The sequence below is a fragment of the Rana temporaria genome, chromosome 9, assembly GCF_905171775.1.
Source record: "Rana temporaria chromosome 9, aRanTem1.1, whole genome shotgun sequence".
Lineage (NCBI taxonomy): Eukaryota > Metazoa > Chordata > Amphibia > Anura > Ranidae > Rana > Rana temporaria.
This window is the reverse complement of record NC_053497.1, coordinates 124700434-124720681: the sequence shown is the minus strand read 5'-3', so window position 1 is coordinate 124720681 and position 20248 is coordinate 124700434. Positions and strand designations below refer to the sequence as shown.

The window sequence follows — 20248 nt, the reverse complement described above, 5'->3', positions numbered from 1 at the left end:
TATGCAGAAATCCATATCATTTCAAAAGGTTTCACATACTTTTTATTGCAACTGTATATGTATACACACACACACACACACACACACACACACTATATTACTAAAAGTATTGGGATGCCTGCCTTATTAATCCCAAAGGTGTTCTATCGGTTTGAGGTCAGGAATCTGTGCAGGCCAGTCAAGTTCCTCCACCCCAAACTCACTCATCAATGTCTTTTTGGACCTTGCTTTGTGCACTAGTGCACAGTCATGTTGGAACAGGAAGAAGCCATCCCTAAACCGTTTCCGCAAAGTTGGGAGCATGATATGGTCCAAAATGTCTTGGTATGCTGACGCCTTAAAGCGGAGGTCCACCTGAATTTTTTTTTTTAAAGCCAGCAGCTACAAATACTGCAGCTGCTGGCTTTTAAAAAATGGACACTTACCTGTCCAGGGCGCCCGCGATGTCGGCAGACGAGGACGAGCAACTGCTCGTCGCTCGGATGCTGCCACAGCCATCCTCGGTGAGGAAATCAGAACCCCTTTGGGATGACGAAAGGCCTGTACACACAATCGGATTTTCCGACGGGAATTGTGTGATGGCAGGCTGTTGTCGGATAGCATGCTTTAAAATTTTCTGACAACAAATGTGTGTCGGATTATCTGATCGTGTGTACTCCAAGGTACAAACATGCATGCTCGGAAAGACTTGAAAGACATTTTATACAAATAAATGCACTCTGTACCTTGTAAGAATGCAAATCTGTCCTACTTTATTCCAGGGCACACCAACCCAACGTATTTGTGCCAACTGAAACAATAAGATACACCAAGGTTTTACTGTATAAGACAAATTGTCTTGTCTGTGTGTTGGGTCACACTACGCAATATGCCTGGTGTGAACGAACGCTAAAGTGGGTTCAAAAGCACATGCTAAGGATCTCACAGGAAGGCTAAGGCCTAGTTCTCACAATTGCAGGTGGTTGCGGGTGCTGGAATCGCAGCGATACTGGGAACCACCCGCAGTCAAAATGCACTGCCGTTTAATGTCATTTTTAATAACACCCCCATGCATTACAAACCCCAGTGAGTTTGCGGTTGCGGGAACCGCAAGTAAATTTTACAGTCACCATGTTTCCAAAATGGTGCGTGTACCTTTTTTCTGCAGGAAACAACAGAGCATGGCAACCCTTTAAAATTAATGGGGGGGTGCCCATTCTAATTATGTGCAATTAGTTTCGTTCAAAATAATTTTTTAAGAATTTTGACAAATTCGTTAATTCCAAAATTTTTGAAAATTCAGATTTTTCGAATTTTGGAAATTTGACAATTCAAAATTCCAGAAATTCGAAATTTCGGAATATTTATACATTTTGGAAATTCGAAAATCAGAGATTGGAAAATCAGAAATTAAAAAAATGGAAAATTCAGAATTCGAAAATTCAGAGTTCGAAAATCGGAAAATTTGAATTTTCGAATTTACGAAAATCCTGAATTTCGAAATTTCAAATTTTTAAATTTCAAATTGACAGAATTTCCAAAAAATGCATAAAAATGAATGAAGCAAAAACTAACACATTTTTCATCAGTGCACATGTCTAGTACTTACCGTATTTGTCGGCGTATAAGACGACCCCCTAATTTTCCAGCCAAAATTTTGGTTTGGGGGATATACTCGCCGTATAAGACTACCCCCTTCCTACTAGTCATGCCTCGCCTCACGGTGCCACCATTACATGCCAGACTGTGCCACTACATGCCAGACTGTGCCCCATAACATGCCAGACTGTGCCCCATTACATTCCAGACTGTGCCCCATTACATGCCAGACTGTGCCCCATTACATGCCAGACTCGCTGTGCCCTTACTTTATCCTAAGACATGCACAATCGCGGCTGTACGTTTTTTCAAAAGCCGTGCCTCCTAATTATTCTTCTCCGTGATAGGCGGAACAGTCAGCTTCCCAGGAGGCACTGTGTTCAGTGTTCGCCTATCACGGAGGCCCTCTCGTCCGAGGACGAGAGGGCCTCCGTGATAGGCGGACACTAAACACAGGACGAGAGGGCCTCCGTGATAGGCGAACACTGAACACAGTGCCTCCTGGGAAACTGAGTGTTCCGCCTATCACGGAACAGAAGACGTAGGAGGCGCGGCTTTTGAAAAAACGTACAGCCGCGATTCTGCATGTCTTAGGATAAGGTAAGGATGTTAGGTTATCAGCGTATAAGACGACCCCCGACTTTTAAGAAGATTTTAAGGGGTTAGAAAGTCGTCTTATACTCCGAAAAATACGGTATACTGAAATTAAATTGCACACAGGTGGACTCTATTTACTAATTAGGTGATTACAGAAGGCAATTGGTTCCACTAGATTTTACTTAGGGGTATCAGAGTAAAGGGGACTGAATACAAATGCACGCCACACTTTTTAGATATTAATTTGTAAAAAAAAAAAAAACGAAAACCATTTATCATTTTCCTTCCACTTCACAATTATGTGTCACTTTGTGTTGATCTCACATAAAATCCCAATAAAATACATTTATGTTTTTGGTTATAACATGACAACATGTGGAAAATTTCAAGGGGTATGAATACTTTTTCAAGGCACTGTAGATAGCAAAACTATCACTTGATACACAGAATCTGACATGGGGTGATCGAGTACACACAGGATAAAATCAACTGTATGAAAACATTTTTGGGGGCGTTTCCATGGCTACTGATAATTTTTTACATTTTTTTTAGTTCCCACCTAGTTTGGGTGTTATGGACAACATAGAAATATTTACACAGTTTACTGCCCAAGAGACCTGATAGGAAAGGATGATGTAGATCTGACAGGTAACAATCATGATGCAGTTACATCTAGTCTGCAGGGGTTAATTCTAACAAATAAAGCCTTTAATATATTTTGTCTAGACCTGAATGGTTCATATAAAATAGTGAGAAGGTTAACATGGTACATAAGAATGAGACAGGAAAACTGGTGTTATGCTGCCATCAAGTGGCCATATTGTATAATGGTGGCTTTATAGTGTAACTAAAGTCCCAAGTGAGAGTAATTGCTAGGAGGTAGAGTTTTAGGTTTGCATCATGGGCGTCCGATGAAATGGGGTGATTCGGCAGCGGCAATACACAGTCACATTTAACCCTTTCTTCAAACGCTAGCGGAGGTTAAAAGCGCCCTGCTGGGCCGCTAGCGGCCGAATAGCGCAGCTAAAACGATGGTAAAGCACTTTACCGATAACGCGGCAAGCTGGCAGTGTGAAATAGCTCGAGATAATTCAGCTTCACTCCATGCCCATATAAATATAGCCTAGAGAATGTACAGACCCCCCTTCAGCACAGATGGACCCCCCTTCAGCACAGACCCGCCTCCCCCATTCAACACAGATGGACCCCACCCTTCAGCACAGATCCCCCCCATTCTGCACAGACCCCTCCCTTCAGCACAGATGGACCTCCCCCTTCAGCACAGATGGACCTCCCCATTCTGCACAGACCCCTCTATTCAGCACAGACCCCCCTTCAGCACAGATGGACCCCCTTTAAGCACAGACCCTCCCTTCAGCACAGACACACCCTCCCTCCCCCATCCCATTCAGTACCTCAGATCAGCCATCAGCGCGGCACAGACACAGCATGTTCTCTCCCCCTGTGTACACATAAACACTGGAGGGGGAGGCGGCTTCACTCTGCTCGCTGTGCCTGTGTGACATCCAGCCTGGGACCACTCTGACTGCCCGCAGCCGCGAGAGAAAGGGTTGGTTGGTCAGGTGCAGTGGTGTCACCCCTTACCAGACCACCCCCCGCCCCCCCCCCCTGCAATGCCATGGCCAGCAGTTCGCCTCTCTCTCCCTGTTCTAACCTGCCTGTCACCGCGGCGCTCTTCACTCTTGAACACCTTCTCGATTTTTCAGGGGGGGTCAATTGCCCCCCCCCCCTTGATATTTGTATATTGTGATCATATCTCCTTCTAAAGTTTTTCTAAAGGCTCATGGTTTTTTACTTTCATGCATTCTATGAATGAAGGTATAAAACCTTGTCTGTGCAGCAGCCCCTCTGATACTTACCTGAGCCCCATCTCAATCCAGTGATGTGCAGAATAGCCTCGTCTCTGGGGACTCTCGCTTTTCATTGGCTGAGACAGCAGCAGGAGCTATTGGCCAATCACAGACAGTGAGCCAATGAGGTGGGCGTGGCTGAACTGCAGCTCTGTGTGTGAATAGACACGCAGAGCCATGGCTCGGGAACAAGCCTGCCTTGGTGCCCCCAATGCAAGCTGTTTGCTGTGGGGGCACTTGGCAGGAGGGAGTGGCTAAGAGCACCGGCAAGGGACCCGTGAAGAGGTGGATCAGGGGTGCTCTGTGCAAAACCATTACACAGAACAGGTAAGTATAACATGTTTTCTTGCTTTTTTTTTTTTTTTAAAAAAAAGCCTTTAATATCACTTTAAGTGTCTCCTCTCCAGGGAGAATAAGTTTAATGATTATAGTTGCTCCTCATAACAGCCCTATCAGCTTTGTTGCCCTTCTCTGGACTCTCTCCAGTTCCAGCACATCCTTCCTGGGGATTGGTGACCAGAACTGGATGGCATAATCAAGATGTGGCCAAACCAGAGTTTTGTATAGTGGTAAAATTATAGTTTTATACCCTTTATAATGCATGCTAATAGCCTGCTAGGCCTTGCTTGCTGCAGCTTGGCATTGCATGCTATTGCTGAGCCTGTAATCTACTAGGACCCTCAGATCCTTTTCCATCCTGGATTCTCCCAGAGGTTCTCCCCCCAGTGTGTAACCTGCATTCATAGTTTCAGCTCCCAAAAGGGGACGCTCCCAAAAGGGACGCAGTGCACTGCTGATCGCCACGCGCCCCAGCGGACGTGTACGCGCGGCAAGAGTGAGACGACATCATATGACATTGTCCCAGAACAAGAGAGTAACCCCGTCACTGTCATTTGTCTATACGGTGGGCGGGAGGTGGTTAAAGTGGAGTTCCACCCACTTTTAAAACTATTTCTTAAAATCATTATTGCAGCATATAGATCAAGCAATGAAATTTTATTTTTATTTTTTATGAGAGCTTACCTGGATAGCAGTGTTTTCTATCTAGTTTCTGGCCTCTGCGGATATGTCTCCTGGGAGCGATGTGCCTTATTTCCCAGGAGACAGTGTGGATGGCCATCACAATGGAGTGGGCACTTCAGACAAAGCCACTCGTTATTGCAACGTCATAAGTTTCCAGCGCTGCGATAATTTCCTACTGCGCATACGCAAGAACGGGTGGTGCATGCTGGTCATTCAGCTGCACCATATCTGGGAAGACAATGCTTGTGGGCTTCACATGCCCACAAGCAAAATGGGAACTTACAACAAAGCGGAATAAAAGGTCATTTTTAATCGAAAATGTTTATTAGAGGGGTGAATGTTATTAAAATCGTCAGTGGTATTAATGTACGGCATGATCCAAAGTTAGGCTTATAAAAAAAAAAAAAGGCGGAACTCCTCTTTAAAGGGGTTGTAAAGGTACAATTTTTTTTCCTAAATGGCTTCCTTTACCTTAGTGCAGTCCTCCTTCACTTACCTTATCCTTCGATTTTGCCTTTAAATGTCCTTATTTCTTCTCAGAAATCCTCACTTCCTGTTCTTCTGTCTGTAACTCCACACAGTAATGCAAGGCTTTCTCCCTGGTGTGGAGTGTCGTGCTCACCCCCTCCCTTGGACTACAGGAGAGTCAGGACGCTCTCTACGTTGCAGATAGAGAAAGGAGCTGTGTGTTAGTGGGCGTCCTGACTCTCCTATAGTCCAAGGGAGGGGGTGAACACGACACTCCACACCAGGGAGAAAGCCTTGCATTACTGTGTGGAGTTACAGACAGAAGAACAGGAAGTGAGGATTTCTGAGAAGAAATAAGGACATTTAAAGGCAAAATCAAAGGATGAGGTAAGTGAAGGAGGACTGCACTAAGGTAAAGGTATTTAGAAAAAAAATGTTTTACCTTTACAACCCCTTTAAGTGATTGTAAACCCTAATGCCCTGTACACACGATTGGAAATTCGGACAGCAAAAGTCCGATGGAAGCTTTTGAACAGAAATTCCGACCGTGTGTATGCTCCATCTGACTTTTGCTGTCGGAATTTCCGCCAACAAAAGATTGAGAGCTGGTTATCAAATTTTCAGATGGAAAAAAATTCCTGGCATTGCGGCATCGAGGAAGAGACGGAATACCCGCACACTACCCAATGAATCCATACACAGGAAGCGGCCAGTAACATAAAGGATTACTAAGGTTCAGTGGATCGAAAAAAAAAAAAAAAAACATGCGGTTTAGTAATTATGCATACGAGCGTATCGTTTTTTTTTTTGGTGGGGGAGTGGATCTTGGGTAAGAGTTCCCACACTTTTTTCCTCAGGACTTGACCCCTGGAAGGGACACCCCCCTCCCCCCCTTCACACAGAGCACAGGAACAGCACAGGACAGAGCTGAGGCTGTCAATCAGCTGGAGGTCCCACCCCTGCCACCATTTTTCTCTTGGTGTCAGGAAAACTTGTCAGAAGTGATTCATGCTGATAGGAGAGGAACGAAGTAGCAGGCAGAAATTACACTTTGATTTACTAAAACATGGGCACACAGAATCTGGTGTAGTTGTAGTCTGGTGTAGTTGTGCATGCTAGCCAATCAGCTTTTTAAATTTAGCTTCGATGTTACTTTTCGAAGTAGCAGGTCAGCGCGATTTCAGGTGCTACTTGAAAGACATCGGTGTGGCTTCATGCACAGTCATGCATGTCTATTGAAGTCGCACCTGAAATCGGCAAAAGTAGTGCAGGAACTACTTTTGGAAATCGATGCAGCGCCGCAAAATTGGCATCACACTGTTTGGAACTGTGCCATTGCTGCCAATAGGCTGTGACTTGTCATGCGATTTGACCTGTCAAATCGCATGACAAATTGCTCCGATATGAACGAGGGCTTAAACCTGGAAGCCGATTGGTTTCTATGTAAAGCTGCACCAGATTTTGCACTCTAGGCTCTGTTTCCATTAGTGTGACTTGTCGCATGACAAGTCACAGTCCATTGATTTCAATGGCACCCTTTCCCATGTATGTGACTTTAACCACTTGCTTACTGGGCACATATACCCCCCTCCTGCCCAGGCGAAATTTCAGCTTCCGGCACTGCATCGCTTTAACTGACAATTGCGCGGTCGTGCGACGTGGCTCCCAAACAAAATTGACGTCCTTTTTTCACCACAAATAGAGCTTTCTTTTGGTGGTATTTGATCACCTCTGCTGTTTTTATCTTTTGCGCTATAAACAATTTTGAAAAAAAACACAATATTTTTTACTTTTTGCTATAATAAATATCCCAATTTTCTTTAAAAAAACATTTTTTTTTCTCAGTTTAGGCCGATACGTATTCTTCTACATATTTTTGGTAAACAAAAAAAAAAATCGCAATAAGCAACTGGTTTGCGCAAAAGTTATAGGGCCTACAAAATAGGGGAAGGAATTATTTTTTTTTTACTAGTAATGGCGGCGATCTGCGATTTTTTTTTTATTGGGACTGCGACATTATGGCTGACACATCGGACACTTTTGGGACCATTCACATTTATACAGCGATTAGTGCTATAAATATGTACTAATTACTCTATAAATGTGACTGGCAGGGGAGGGGTTAACACTAGGGGGCGAGGAAGGGGTAAAATGTGTACCCTGCATAGTGTTTCTAACTGTGGGGGGATGGGACTGACTGGGGGAGGTGACCGATCTGTGTCCCTATGTACAAGGGACACAGCATCAGTCTCCTCTCTCCCTGAGAGGACGTGGATCTGTGTGTTTACACACACAGATCCACGTCCTTGTCTGTGTAACCGCCGATCGCGGGTGCCTGGCGGACATGGCGGCCGCCAGGCACGTGCATCGGCATCTTAGTGATGCGGCAGGCATGCGCGCGCCGTCGGCGGCACTTGCACGCCCCCCAGTGGCCGGAGGAGCCGAGGATTTCCCGGCAATTTAGAGCCACCTTGTGGCCGTCATTTGTCAATAGGCAGGATGCCAGGTGGTTAAAAAAATCAGTGACTTTGAAAAGGTGCCTGCACTACTTTGATGCGATTTTTGATGCGACTTTGAGCCAGAGAGTGTAAAGTTGGATCAAAGCTGTGCTCAAAGTCACACTCTAAATTGCGCAACTTTGGGGTCGCCCATTGCTCTGGATTGAGACAAGTACACACTATAGAATGATATGCTTTGTTTATGTCTGGGGTTTATAACCGCTTTAACTTTCTTCCTCTCCAGTGAGGAGCTCAGGTTTGTCCAGACTTGGATCCAAACCCACCTGTGCGAGCCCACCAGAAATCTGTCACCTGTAATGGGCCAATCATTTGCAGCCCAGGCATTCCCCGCCCTGCAGACGCACGTATACACACCCCCTTGTGCTGTTGCAAGGTGAGGAATGCCCAGGACGCAAATGATTGGCCCATTACAGGTAACAGCTTCCTGGCAGGCACGGCCACGTGACTTTAAAAGAGCATCTGAACATACCCAAACTCATCCCTAAGGGGCATATAAAATCTATTTCTCTTTAACATTATCTGCAATAAAAATAAAAAATGTACGAATTTAAATCTATTAGCTGGATTCAGAAAGCTTTACGCCGGCGTATCAGTAGATACGCTGTCGTAACTCTGAATCTACGCCGTCCTAAATTTAAGCGTATTCTGGAAACCAGATACGCTTAAATTAGGCTAAGATACGAGCGGCGTAAGTCTCCTACGCCGTCGTATCTTAGGGTGCAATATTTACGCTGGCCGCTAGGTGGCGCTTCCGTTGAGTTTGGTGTAGTATTTGCAAATGACTAGATACGCCGATTCACAAACATACGTGCGCCCGTCGCAGTAAAGATACGCCGTTTCCGTAAGAGGTACACCGGCGTAAAGATAAAGCTGCCCCCTAGGTGGCGTAGCCAATGTTAAGTATGGCGGTCGTTCTCGCGTCGAAATTTGAAAATGTTACGTTGTTTGCGTAAGTCGTCCGTGAATGGGGATGGACGGAATTTACGTTCACGTTGAAACCAATACGTCCTTGCGGCGTACTTTGGAGCAATGCACACTGGGATATGTACACGGACGGCGCATGCGCCGTTCGTAAAAAACGTCAATCACGTCGGGTCACCACCCATTTACATAAAACACGCCCCCCTCATCCTCATTTGAATTAGGCGCGCTTACGCCGGCCCCATTTACGCTACGCCGCCGTAACTTAGGGGGCAAGTGCTTTGTGAATACAGCACTTGCCTCTCTGACTTACGGCGGCGTAGCGTAAATACGATACGCTACGCCGCCTGAAAGATGCGCCACCGTACCTGAATCTGGCTATATAAATACTCACCAGCTCTCACCATCAATTTTGGGTAAATACCTCAATGTGATCAAATAATTAACAGTTGAGGCGTTAGCTACAAACTCAGAGTTTCCATTCCACCAGTAAACAGACCTCAGCGCATTTCACCAGAAGGCATCATCAGGAACTCGTCTGATGATGCCTTCCAGTGAAATGTATTGAGCTCTGTTTACTGGCGAGTCCTTCACTGACTCACGCTGGCACAGTAAGATGGGCGGCGGCGAGGATTGTGTAATAAGCAGGCAATACAAAGTGTGTGCCGCTGCATGGCACACCAAAATGTGAGTGGATTTTATATAGATTTTAATATATTTATTTTTTAATAAATGTTATTGCACGATCAAGGTGTTATTGTTCTTTCATTCTGGGATACAATGGGTGGTGCTATTGGAGATTATGGCCCGGATTCACAAAGATGCACGTATCTTTAGGCGGGGGTAGCGCATCTCATATGAGCTACGCCGCTGTAACTTAGTCAGGCGAGTAGTGTATTCAGAAAGAAATTTCGCCCGAAGTTACGGCGGCGTTGCGTATATGGGCCAGCGTAAGCCCGCCTAATTCAAAGTAGGCTGGTATGGGGCGTGTTGTATGCTAATGAATCGTGACCCTACGTAAATGACGCGCCTTACGAACGGCGCATACGCACGCATGCTCAGTATCACGTAAATTTTGTCCCTAAGTTACGCCGGCTCAATGTTTAGTCGACGTGAACGTAACCTACGCCCATCCCCATTCACGGATGACTTACGCAAACAACGTAAATATGCACCCAAGATACGACGGCGTACTAAGACTTACGTCGGTCGGCTGAAGCCAGATTTCAGGCGTATCTAGCTTCAAGAATACCGTGCAGAGATACAACGGCGCATCTTAAAACTTACGCGGCGTATCAATAGATACGCCAGCGTAAAATCTTTGTGAATCCGGGCCAAGACCTTAAGAAATGGATGCCAAATCTATAATCAATTAAGAAATAATCTTTTCAGTGGAGAGGGTCCCGGTGGCCCAAAGTAATCTGGTGAGTGGCCATTGTACACTAGGTGGTGGAGCACATTACTCAAGTGGAGCACTGTTATATAAGGATTCAAATGTCACTATGAAACGTGGTGATCAATGGCGGCTCGTGGTCAATATTTTGCGAGGGCTGCAAACAGACCTGGCCCTTTCACTCGCACTGACCATAGCGCCCCCCCCCCCGGGCTCGATAGGCGGGGATACACTTGCACTAACGCCACCCCCCAACACGTGATCCATGGCCTTACCTTATACTGCGATAGGGGTGCAGGGAGGAAGACGATGTGGTGGTGCACTGCTGAATCTGGAGTAGGGCTCCTGGAAGAGGCTGTTGCTGCCTGGTCCGTTGCTTCTCCTTTCCGGCCGAACAGGAGGCCTAATCAGGAAGCGGGGTCCTGAGACCCGATTGGCCAGGAGGAGAAGCAGGGAGACATTAGCAAATATTAATTTGCTAATGTCACACAAGTGGGTGGGCTCAGGGCGCATTGCTCTGCACCCCAAGCACATTGTTTTTTAAGCCAATTAGAGCCTCCAGTTTTAATCACGTGCTTAAAAAAATAAACATGCATTGGAATCCATGCGTCCGGCACCCTGCATGGAAATTCGGGGCCGAGCGCATGAATAAGGGCCGCCACTGGTGGTGATAAAGAAAGAAGGGGAATAGAAAATTCATATTGTCATTATATTTCATAGCATAATTTTTTAGTTTTATTTTTTTATTGAATTGTATCTTTGGAACACTTATATTGCGTAATATTTGATAGAATGGTATTATTATTTATTGCACGGAATTGCATATTTGCACATACACAGACCAATGTTATTATATGACTTTGTAGCTATTAATTATTTGTTAACATAACATGCGTTACCATGCGTGTGTGATCACACTACAAAGGATGTAAAAACTATGGGCCAGATTCACGATCGAGTTACGCTGGCATATCTATTGATACGCCACGTAATTTAAAAGTTGCGCCGTCGTATCTCTGCGCGGTATTCTGGGAACAAGATATGCCTGAAATATGGCTTCAGCCGACCGACGTAAGTCTTAGTACGCCGTCGTATCTAGGGTGCATATTTACGCTGGCCGCTAGGGAAGCTTCCATAGATTTATGCGTCAAATATGTAAATGAGCTCGATACGCCGATTCACGAAAGTACTTGCGCCCACTACGCCGTTTACGTTAGGCTTACGTCCGGCGTAAAGTTACCCCTGCTATATGAGGCGCAGCCAATGCAAAGTGGACGTTGGCACAAGCGTATCTTCTTACGTCGTTTACGTAAGTCGTACATGAATGGGGCTGTGCGTAGGTTACGTTCACGTCACAGGCATTGAGCCGGCGTAACTTAGGGAAAAAATTCGACGTGATACTGAGCATGCGCCGTTCTTTAAGGGCGTCATTTACGTGGGGTCACGATTGATTTACATACAACACGCCCACCTCTTCCACATTTGAATTACGCGGGCTTACGCCGGCCCATTTACGCTACGCCACCGCAACTTACGGAGCGAGTGCTTTGTGAATACTGCACTTGCCCGTCCAAGTTGCGGAGTTACGCCCATATACGTGAATCTGGCCCTATGTAAAAACGATCACAGAAAGCCTGAGTATACAAACTCACCTATTATATACACAGATATAATAAAGTAGAATAGAAGATGATTCTTACCTTCTGCAGGAGCTGGTTGTTATTCATGGACTCTCTGACCACCCCAAACCTCTCATTGTCCATGTTGCCTCCCTCTATCGTCCTGTCTGTACAATAAAAAGTCCGGGTACGATGGGATCTCCTGCCCAATATTCTGCCTCCAGGCAACAGTCTTCTCCCATACACTTCATAGACTATTCCATCTGCCATCATTAGGGGTGGAGATCCTCATGTCCTCGGTGCATTTCCTCTCTCCATGATACATACACGCAGCTGTCAGTATTAATGGAGAAAAGCTGTAACTTTCTGAATTATCTCAAGTGGTTAGTAGACTCTGGGAAGCGAGCTGAAAGTCCCTCCACCCCCCTACAAGCACTTGGATCGCTCCGTTGCCAGGGTGACAGGACGCTAACAGGAAGGCCTGGAAATGTCTTCACGTGTGTATTGTTTACATTGTTGGCACTAGGACAGCGTCCCCTGCTGTGTGTACAGAAGGGGGAGGTATTAGGGGAACAACCATGCCTGGGCTCCTGATGACACAGCTACAGCACAGAAGAATGGATCAAAGGCAGCTTCTGTATGGTGGAACTACATGTATCAGCATGCCCTGTCATCCTGTACTGCCCCCTCTAGAGATGTGCCAGACTGAGTTTTTATTCCCCCAATATTTCAGTAAAAATCAGGAGACTTTGGCAAAAGGCACTAAGGTCACATGAGAAGTAAAATGGAGGTGATTGATTTTTAAATGACTCCTGAGGATTGGATAAACTGGTCCAGTGTAGGTGTGCAAAATCTGTCATCCCTGAATGGAGTTCACCTATAATGATTACAGAGCTACATTAAGGCCTCATTCACATACCGATCTTTACACCTGTGTGAAGGGTAGTCTTATCCCACATGGGACACACAGGTATCCCTTGCAGGAAGCTTGTTGAAATCAAAGCCAGGTGGCTGCTGCACAGATCTCTGAGTGCATCCATATGGGTCCGATGCACAGACCTCCAAGTGCATGCATATGGGTCCGATGCACAGATCTTCAAATGGATCCATATGGGTCCGATGCACAGATCTCCAAGTGGAACCATATGGGTCCGATGCACAGATCTCCAAATGCATCCATACGGGTCCGATGCACAGATCTCCAAATGGATCCATATGGGTCCGATGCACAGATCTCCAAGTGGAACCATATGGGTCCGATGCACAGATCTCCAAATGCATCCATATGGGTCCGATGCACAGATCTCCAAGTGGAACCATATGGGTCCGATGCACAGATCTCCAAATGCATCCATACGGGTCCGATGCACAGATCTCCAAATGGATCCATATGGGTCCGATGCACAGATCTCCAAGTGGAACCATATGGGTCCGATGCACAGGTCTCCAAATGCATCCATACAGCTCCGATGCACAGGTCTCCAAGTGGAACCATATGGGTCCGATGCACAGATCTCCAAGTGGAACCATGTGGGTCCGATGCACAGATCTCCAAATGCATCCATATGGGTCCGATGCACAGACCTCCAAGTGGATCCATATGGGTCCGATGCACAGATCTCCAAATGCATCCATATGGGTCCGATTCACAGATCTCCAAGTAGAACCATATGGGTCCGATGCACAGACCTCCAAGTGGATCCATATGGGTCCAATGCACAGATCTCCAAATGCATCCATATGGGTCCGATGCACAGATCTCAAAATGGATCCATATGGGTCCGATGCACAGATTTCCAAGTGGATCCATATGGGTCTGATGCACAGATCTCCAAGTGGATCCATATGGGTCCGATACACAGATCTCCAAGTGCATCCATATGAGTCCGATGCACAGATCTCCAAATGTATCCATATGGGTCCGATGCACAGATCTTCAAATGGATCCATATGGGTCCAAAGCACAGATCTCCAAATGCATTAATATGGGTCCGGTGCACAGATCAGTATGCAGACAGGCTGCGTTTTAAACCGTACATCATACCTGTACAGATGTACACTCTGGGACACAATTGGAGATCCGTGCAGAGGCCGCCTGTCTGATTTAAACAAGCTGCCTGCACAGAACACCTGTGTACCTCATGCAGGTGATAATGGATCAGTATCGATCTCCAGGTTTTTCTCAACCTGTTTTCAATCACGACACCCTTTAAAAGTATGCAAGATCTCACAGATATCAAAAAGGATTTAAGAATTTTACTATACAGAGAAAAACTCAATATGGAGCTACAGAATTCTACTTCCACTAAATGGTACTAAAGCCGCGTACACATGACCGTTTTTAATGACGTGAAAAATGCAATTTTTTTAATTAGTCGTGTGTAAGCTCCAGAGCATTTTATTAGTCAAGAAAAATGTCCATTAAAAATTTAGAACATGCTCTATTTTTTATCGTCGTTTTTCACGTAAAAACCGGTCGTGTGTACGCTTTAACGACGGGGAAAAAAATGCGCATGCTCAGAAGCAATTTATGAGACTGGAAATTAGCATAATCAGCCCATAGGGTGGCGCCATTCGAATGGAACTTCCCCTTTATAGTGCCGTTGTACGTTTTGTACGTCACCACGTTTTGCTAGAGGATTTTTTATCACGATCGTGTGTATGCAAGGCAGGCTTGACAAGAATCACACCAAGAAAAACTTCGTTTTTTTCCATGACATTAAAAATGGTCGTGTGTACACAGCATAACAGCCTCTGAAAAATCATCCTTGCTATTTTCTTTCTATTACGTAGAATGGTATGCTAAAACCCAAATTGCTACTTTGCAACCCCCAATCTACTCAATCTGGAGCCATCTCTTCTTCTCAGGGGGGCTCTGCTCTCCATATTGCAAGTCCACCTGAGCAAGACGTGATGTCAGTAAAGAACTCGGAATTTCCACCAGTAAACAGACCTCAATACATTTCACTGGAAGACATCATCAGATGACTTCCTGATGATGCCTTCTGGTGAAATGCATTTAAGTTTGTTTACTTTCGGAAATTCTGTCCTCCACTGACATCACATCCGGCTCAAGTGGAACGCACACCGGTGTTCCGTCAGAATCGGCGACCCGTCAGATTAGGTAATAGAAGTGACGTTCTGTCAGCTGCGCATGCATTCCACCGCTACCTGGTTTGCTCATCTGACAGAACACCTGCAGTCAGAAGAAGGCGGCAGCAGACATCTTACTACACCCAGCTACGTCTTGAATTTCAGAGTAATTTTAGCAATAAATTGAGAATATATAAATAAATGTTGTATGTTAACATCTTTGATGCTGGTTGAATGTTACATTTTGAAAGAAGCTGGAAGCTATCAGTAGGAAGGTTGCGGAGGCCATGTTGGTACTTGTACTCCCGCAAATGCCCCCGATGCCAGATCCGATACTATGCCACCCCCCCGCCGTCACCGCATACCGCAACGCCCCCGCCGCCTATTTAATCAGCGTGCGGGGAACATTACAGCTTTCATTTGAATAGCTGTCTCTGAAGACCTATAACTGGTCTTCACAGCAAGGAGCACTGGAAGGACAAACACATATCAAATAAAACTATAGAGTTTTAAATAGAGGGAGTTCCTCACTCTCTATTTGTCCTGTTTACCATTATCAGTGAAAGTAAAGGATATTCACAAATTGTGGGTTATCCCCAGAAAAGTAATAGAGGGGAAATCTTCCAATGTGGACACCAATGAATTCCCTTAATCTGCAGGGATTTCCTCTTACTTCCTGTTTTGGTTATGGGACAGGAAGTGAAGGGAAATCTCGGCAATGGGACACATATCACGAAAAAAAATCTGACAGGGTTTATAATCCTCTCTTACTTTATCCAAAAAAAGTTTTGCCTTTAGTTCTACACAAATCGCAATAAAAACAAAAATGGTAACCAAAATAAAAAAGACTGTTCCGCCTCTGCCCTAAATACAATTGCTTTTCAGAGCATGGGCTAGTGTAAACCTAGCCAAAGTAAGGCGGTATGTTAGCAGCTACAGGCATCATTCAGATATCAGCTTTTTCAGCCGGCGATTCCCTACACCATAAGAACAATCATAGTGGCTGTTCCACCTCTTGATCGTTCTTACGGGAGGCAAGAGGGGACGCCCCCTCCCGCCATCCTCCGGTGCTTCTACCGACTCACCGCTACGATCAAAGCCAAGATTGTTTTTATTATTTCAGGCTTCCCAGCCTAGAGGTGAGATGTGCGGTCTTATTGACCCCATATCTCACTGTAAAGAGACCTGTCATGCAGTGGCGGCTGGTGCTCAAAATTTTTGGGGGGCACAAACGGAAAAAAAAAAGTGCAGCCTCACTGTGCCCATCAAATGCAGCCACTGTGCCATGCCATCAAATGCAGTCACTGTGCCATGCCATCAAACGCAGCCACTGTGCCATGCCATCAAACGCAGCCACTGTGCCATGCCATCAAACGCAGCCACTGTGCCATCAATTGTCACGACTGTGCCATTCCATTAAATGCAGTCACAGTGCCATGCCATCAAACGCAGACACTGTGCCATCAATTCACACCACTGTGCCATGCCATCAAAAGCAGCCACTGTGCCATGACATCAAACGCAGCCACTGTGCCATGCCATCAAACGCAGCCACTGTGCCATCAATTGTCACCACTGTGCCATGCCATCAAACGCAGCCACTGTGCCATCAATTGTCACCACTGTGCCATGCCAAACGCAGCCACTGTGCCATGCCATCAAACACAGCCACTGTGCCATGCCATCAAACGCAGCCACTGTGCCATCAATTGTCACGACTGTGCCATTCCATCAAATGCAGTCACTGTGCCATGCCATCAAACGCAGACACTGTGCCATCAATTCACACCACTGTGCCATGCCATCAAAAGCAGCCACTGTGCCATGCCATCAAACGCAGCCACTGTGCCATGCCATCAAACGCAGCCACTGTGCCATCAATTGTCACCACTGTGCCATGCCATCAAACGCAGCCACTGTGCCATGCCATCAAACACAGCCACTGTGCCATCAATTGTCGCCACTGTGCCAATTGTCACCACTGTGCCCTTTAATTGTCGCCACTGTGCCCATTGATGTCACTGTGCCCTTTGTCGCCACTGTGCCAAATTGTCGCCACTGTGCCACATTGTCCCCACTGTGCCCATTCATGCCGCTGTGCCAATTGTCCCCACTGTGCCCATTGATGTCACTGTGCCCTTCGTCGCTGCTGTGCCATTGTAAAATCCCCCCCCCCCCCGCCCGGCACTTACCTTTACTGGAGTCAGCCATCCACGTCCCTCGATGTCTTCTCCTGCCGCTAGCTCTGATAGGCACTTCCGTACAGCCAACCAGCTGCCGTTATTCAGGTGGCTGGCGCTCTATGGCCGGCCATCTAAATAGACCAGTGTCAGCGGGTACAATAACATAGATTCATGCAATGCAATGAATCTATGTTATTAGTCAGTGGCGGTACGGAGCCAGAGGGGGCGGCGCTCCAGCGCCCTCTACGGACGAACTGCCACTGCTGTCATGCCTTATTCCTATTACAAGGAAAATAAATAAAGTAAAATGAACAATAAAATATATATTTTTTTTAAAGCGCCCCTGTCCCCGTGTGCTCCCATGCAGAAGCGAACGCATACGCGAGTCCCTCCCACATATGAAAACGGTGTTCAAACTACACATGTGAGGTATCGCTACGAACATTAGAGCGAGAGCAATAATTTTGGCCCTAGACCTTCTCTGTAACTAAAAACATGTAACCAGTAAAATAATTTAAAGCGTCACCTATGGGAATTTTTAAGTAGCGAAGTTTGGCACCATTGCACGAGTGTGTGCAATTTTGAAGGGCGACATGTTGGGTATCTATTTACTCGGCGTAACTTCATCTTTCACAATTTGCAAAAACATTGGGCTAACTTTACTGATTTGTTTTTTTTAAGCACAAAACAGTTTTTTTTTTTAAAAACACGTTAGAAAAATTGCTGCGCAAATACAGTGCGAGATAAAAAGTTGAAACGACCACCATTGTATTCTCTAAGGTCTTTGCTAAAAAAAAGCATATATAATGTTTTGGGGTTCTATGTAATTTTCTAGCAAATAAATGATGATTTTTACATGGAGGAGAGAAATTTCAGAATTGGCCTGGGTGTTCCAGAACGCCTGAAGGTGCTCCCTGCATGTTGGGCCTCTGTATGTGGCCACGCTGTGTAAAAGTCTCACACATGTGGTATCGCCATACTCGGGAGGAATAGCACAATGTGTTTTGGGGTGTAATTTGTGGTATGCATTTGCTGTGTGTGAGAAATAATCTGCTAATATGAAAATTTTGTGAAAAAAATAAATTATGATTTTTCAAAGAATTGTGGGAAAAAATGACAACTTCAAAAAACTCACAATGCCTCTTTCTAAATACCTTGGAATGTCTTCTTTCCAAAAAGGGGTCATTTGGGGGTATTTGTACTTTTCTGGCATGTTAGGGGCTCAAGAAATGAGAGGCCGTCAGTACATCAGATGTGATAAATTTTCAGATATTGGCACCATAGCTTGTGGACTCTATAAATTTCACAAAGACCAAATAATATGCACCAATTTGTACTTATTTTTTCCAAAGATATGTAGCAGTATACATTTTGGCCATTTATTTTTTTTTTGCAAATATTAAAGATTCTAACTACCAGCAAGAAAAAGTCCTTACATTTAAAGAGCACCTGTCATTTCACATCCATCATGGCAGTGCCTGTTAGCGGGCATCCACTCACCTGCTGCCGCCACGTCCCTCACCTTGTTCTGTCACTGCCGCGTTTTTTTCTCAGTTATTATGGTAATTTTTCTTGATTTCATACGAAATTGGTGACATTACTTTATTGAGTTTTTTTTTCATGATACTGTTACAGTGGTCATTGAGTGCCGCTTTAGCCATTTCTACCAGTCAGTGCCCAGCAGTGATGCCAGTCAGTGACGCCAATCAGTGCCACCTATAAGTGCCCATCAGTGCTGCTTATCAGTGCTGCATATTAGTGTCGCCTATCAGTGCCTTCTCATTAGTGCCCTTTAATGCCGTCTCATCAGTGCCCATCAGTAAAAGAGAAAAAAATACTTATTTACAATATTTTCTAACAGAAACTAAGAAAAACATTTTTATTTTATTTTTAATTTTCAGTCTTTTTTTCATAGAAAAGTGGTGATTAAATGCCACCAAAAGAAAGCTCTGTCTTTAAAAATTGTGGTATCTATTCAATCTTAGGTCTCCAAAGAAGACACATGATCACACAATGAAGTTGGACGAGAGGTTTAACCTTAAACTACGTAAAGGGTTCCTCACTGTTAGAGCAGTAAGGATGTGGAGCTTCCTTCCATAGTTGGTGGTGTCAGCGAGGAGTGTAGATGAAATAAAAAAAAGTTTTAGATGTGTTTCTTAGCAAACACAATGTATAGGGATATGGGAAATGGTAGACACATAAACACACACACACACAAACATACATTGAACTGGATAGACCGGTGTTTTTATTCAACCTTACCAACTATGTAACTATGTAAATATGCAAATCTAAAACTCTACCTCCTAGTAATTCCTCACTTGGGACTTTAATTACGCTTTAACTGCTTGCCGGCCAGCCGCCGCCATTATACAGTGGCAGGTTGGCACTGCTGGGCAAATCGCCATAGCTGTACGGGGGGCACTTTATGAGATATAGGGGGCGCACTCGCACGCCTGCGGCACGATGCCGGAGCGTTGTCCGCCAGCTACCCGCAATCGCTCCTCAGAGAGACAGAATGGGGATCTATCAACATAAACAGACAGATCTCAGTTCTTTAAGGGAAGTGGAGAGAGATCTGCTGTTCCTAGTGATCAGGAACATCGATCTCTCTCTACCCCCTGTCATTCCCCTCCCCCCACAGTTAGAAACACCTCCCTAGGACACACTTAACCCCTTGATCTCCCCCCAGCATTAAACCCTTCCCTGCCAGTGACATTTATACAGTAATCATTGGCTATTTTTAGCACTGATCGCTGTATGAATGTCAATGGTCTAAAAAAGTGTCCAATCTGTCCGCCGCAATCCTGCTAAAAATCGCTGATCACCACCATTACTAGTAAAAAAAGTTATAATAAAAATGCCATAAATATATTCCCTATTTTGTAGACGCAATAACTTTTGCGCAAACCAATCAATATACGCTTATTGCCATTTTTTTACCAAAAATATGTAGGATACATATTGGCCTAAACTGATGAAG

At 45.2% G+C, this 20248-nt stretch overlaps 1 protein-coding gene across 1 annotated transcript in view; it reads right to left on the bottom strand.

The window, feature by feature from the left end:
* Positions 1-12405, bottom strand: part of CFAP77 (cilia and flagella associated protein 77) — a 230978-nt gene extending 218573 nt beyond the window's left edge. The window contains exon 1 of the mRNA XM_040324419.1: positions 12071-12405. Within this exon, the coding sequence (XP_040180353.1) occupies positions 12071-12262 (192 nt within the window). The 5' untranslated portion in view covers positions 12263-12405. The remainder of the gene's footprint in view (positions 1-12070) is intronic.
* Between the last annotated feature and the right edge of the window lie 7843 nt (positions 12406-20248).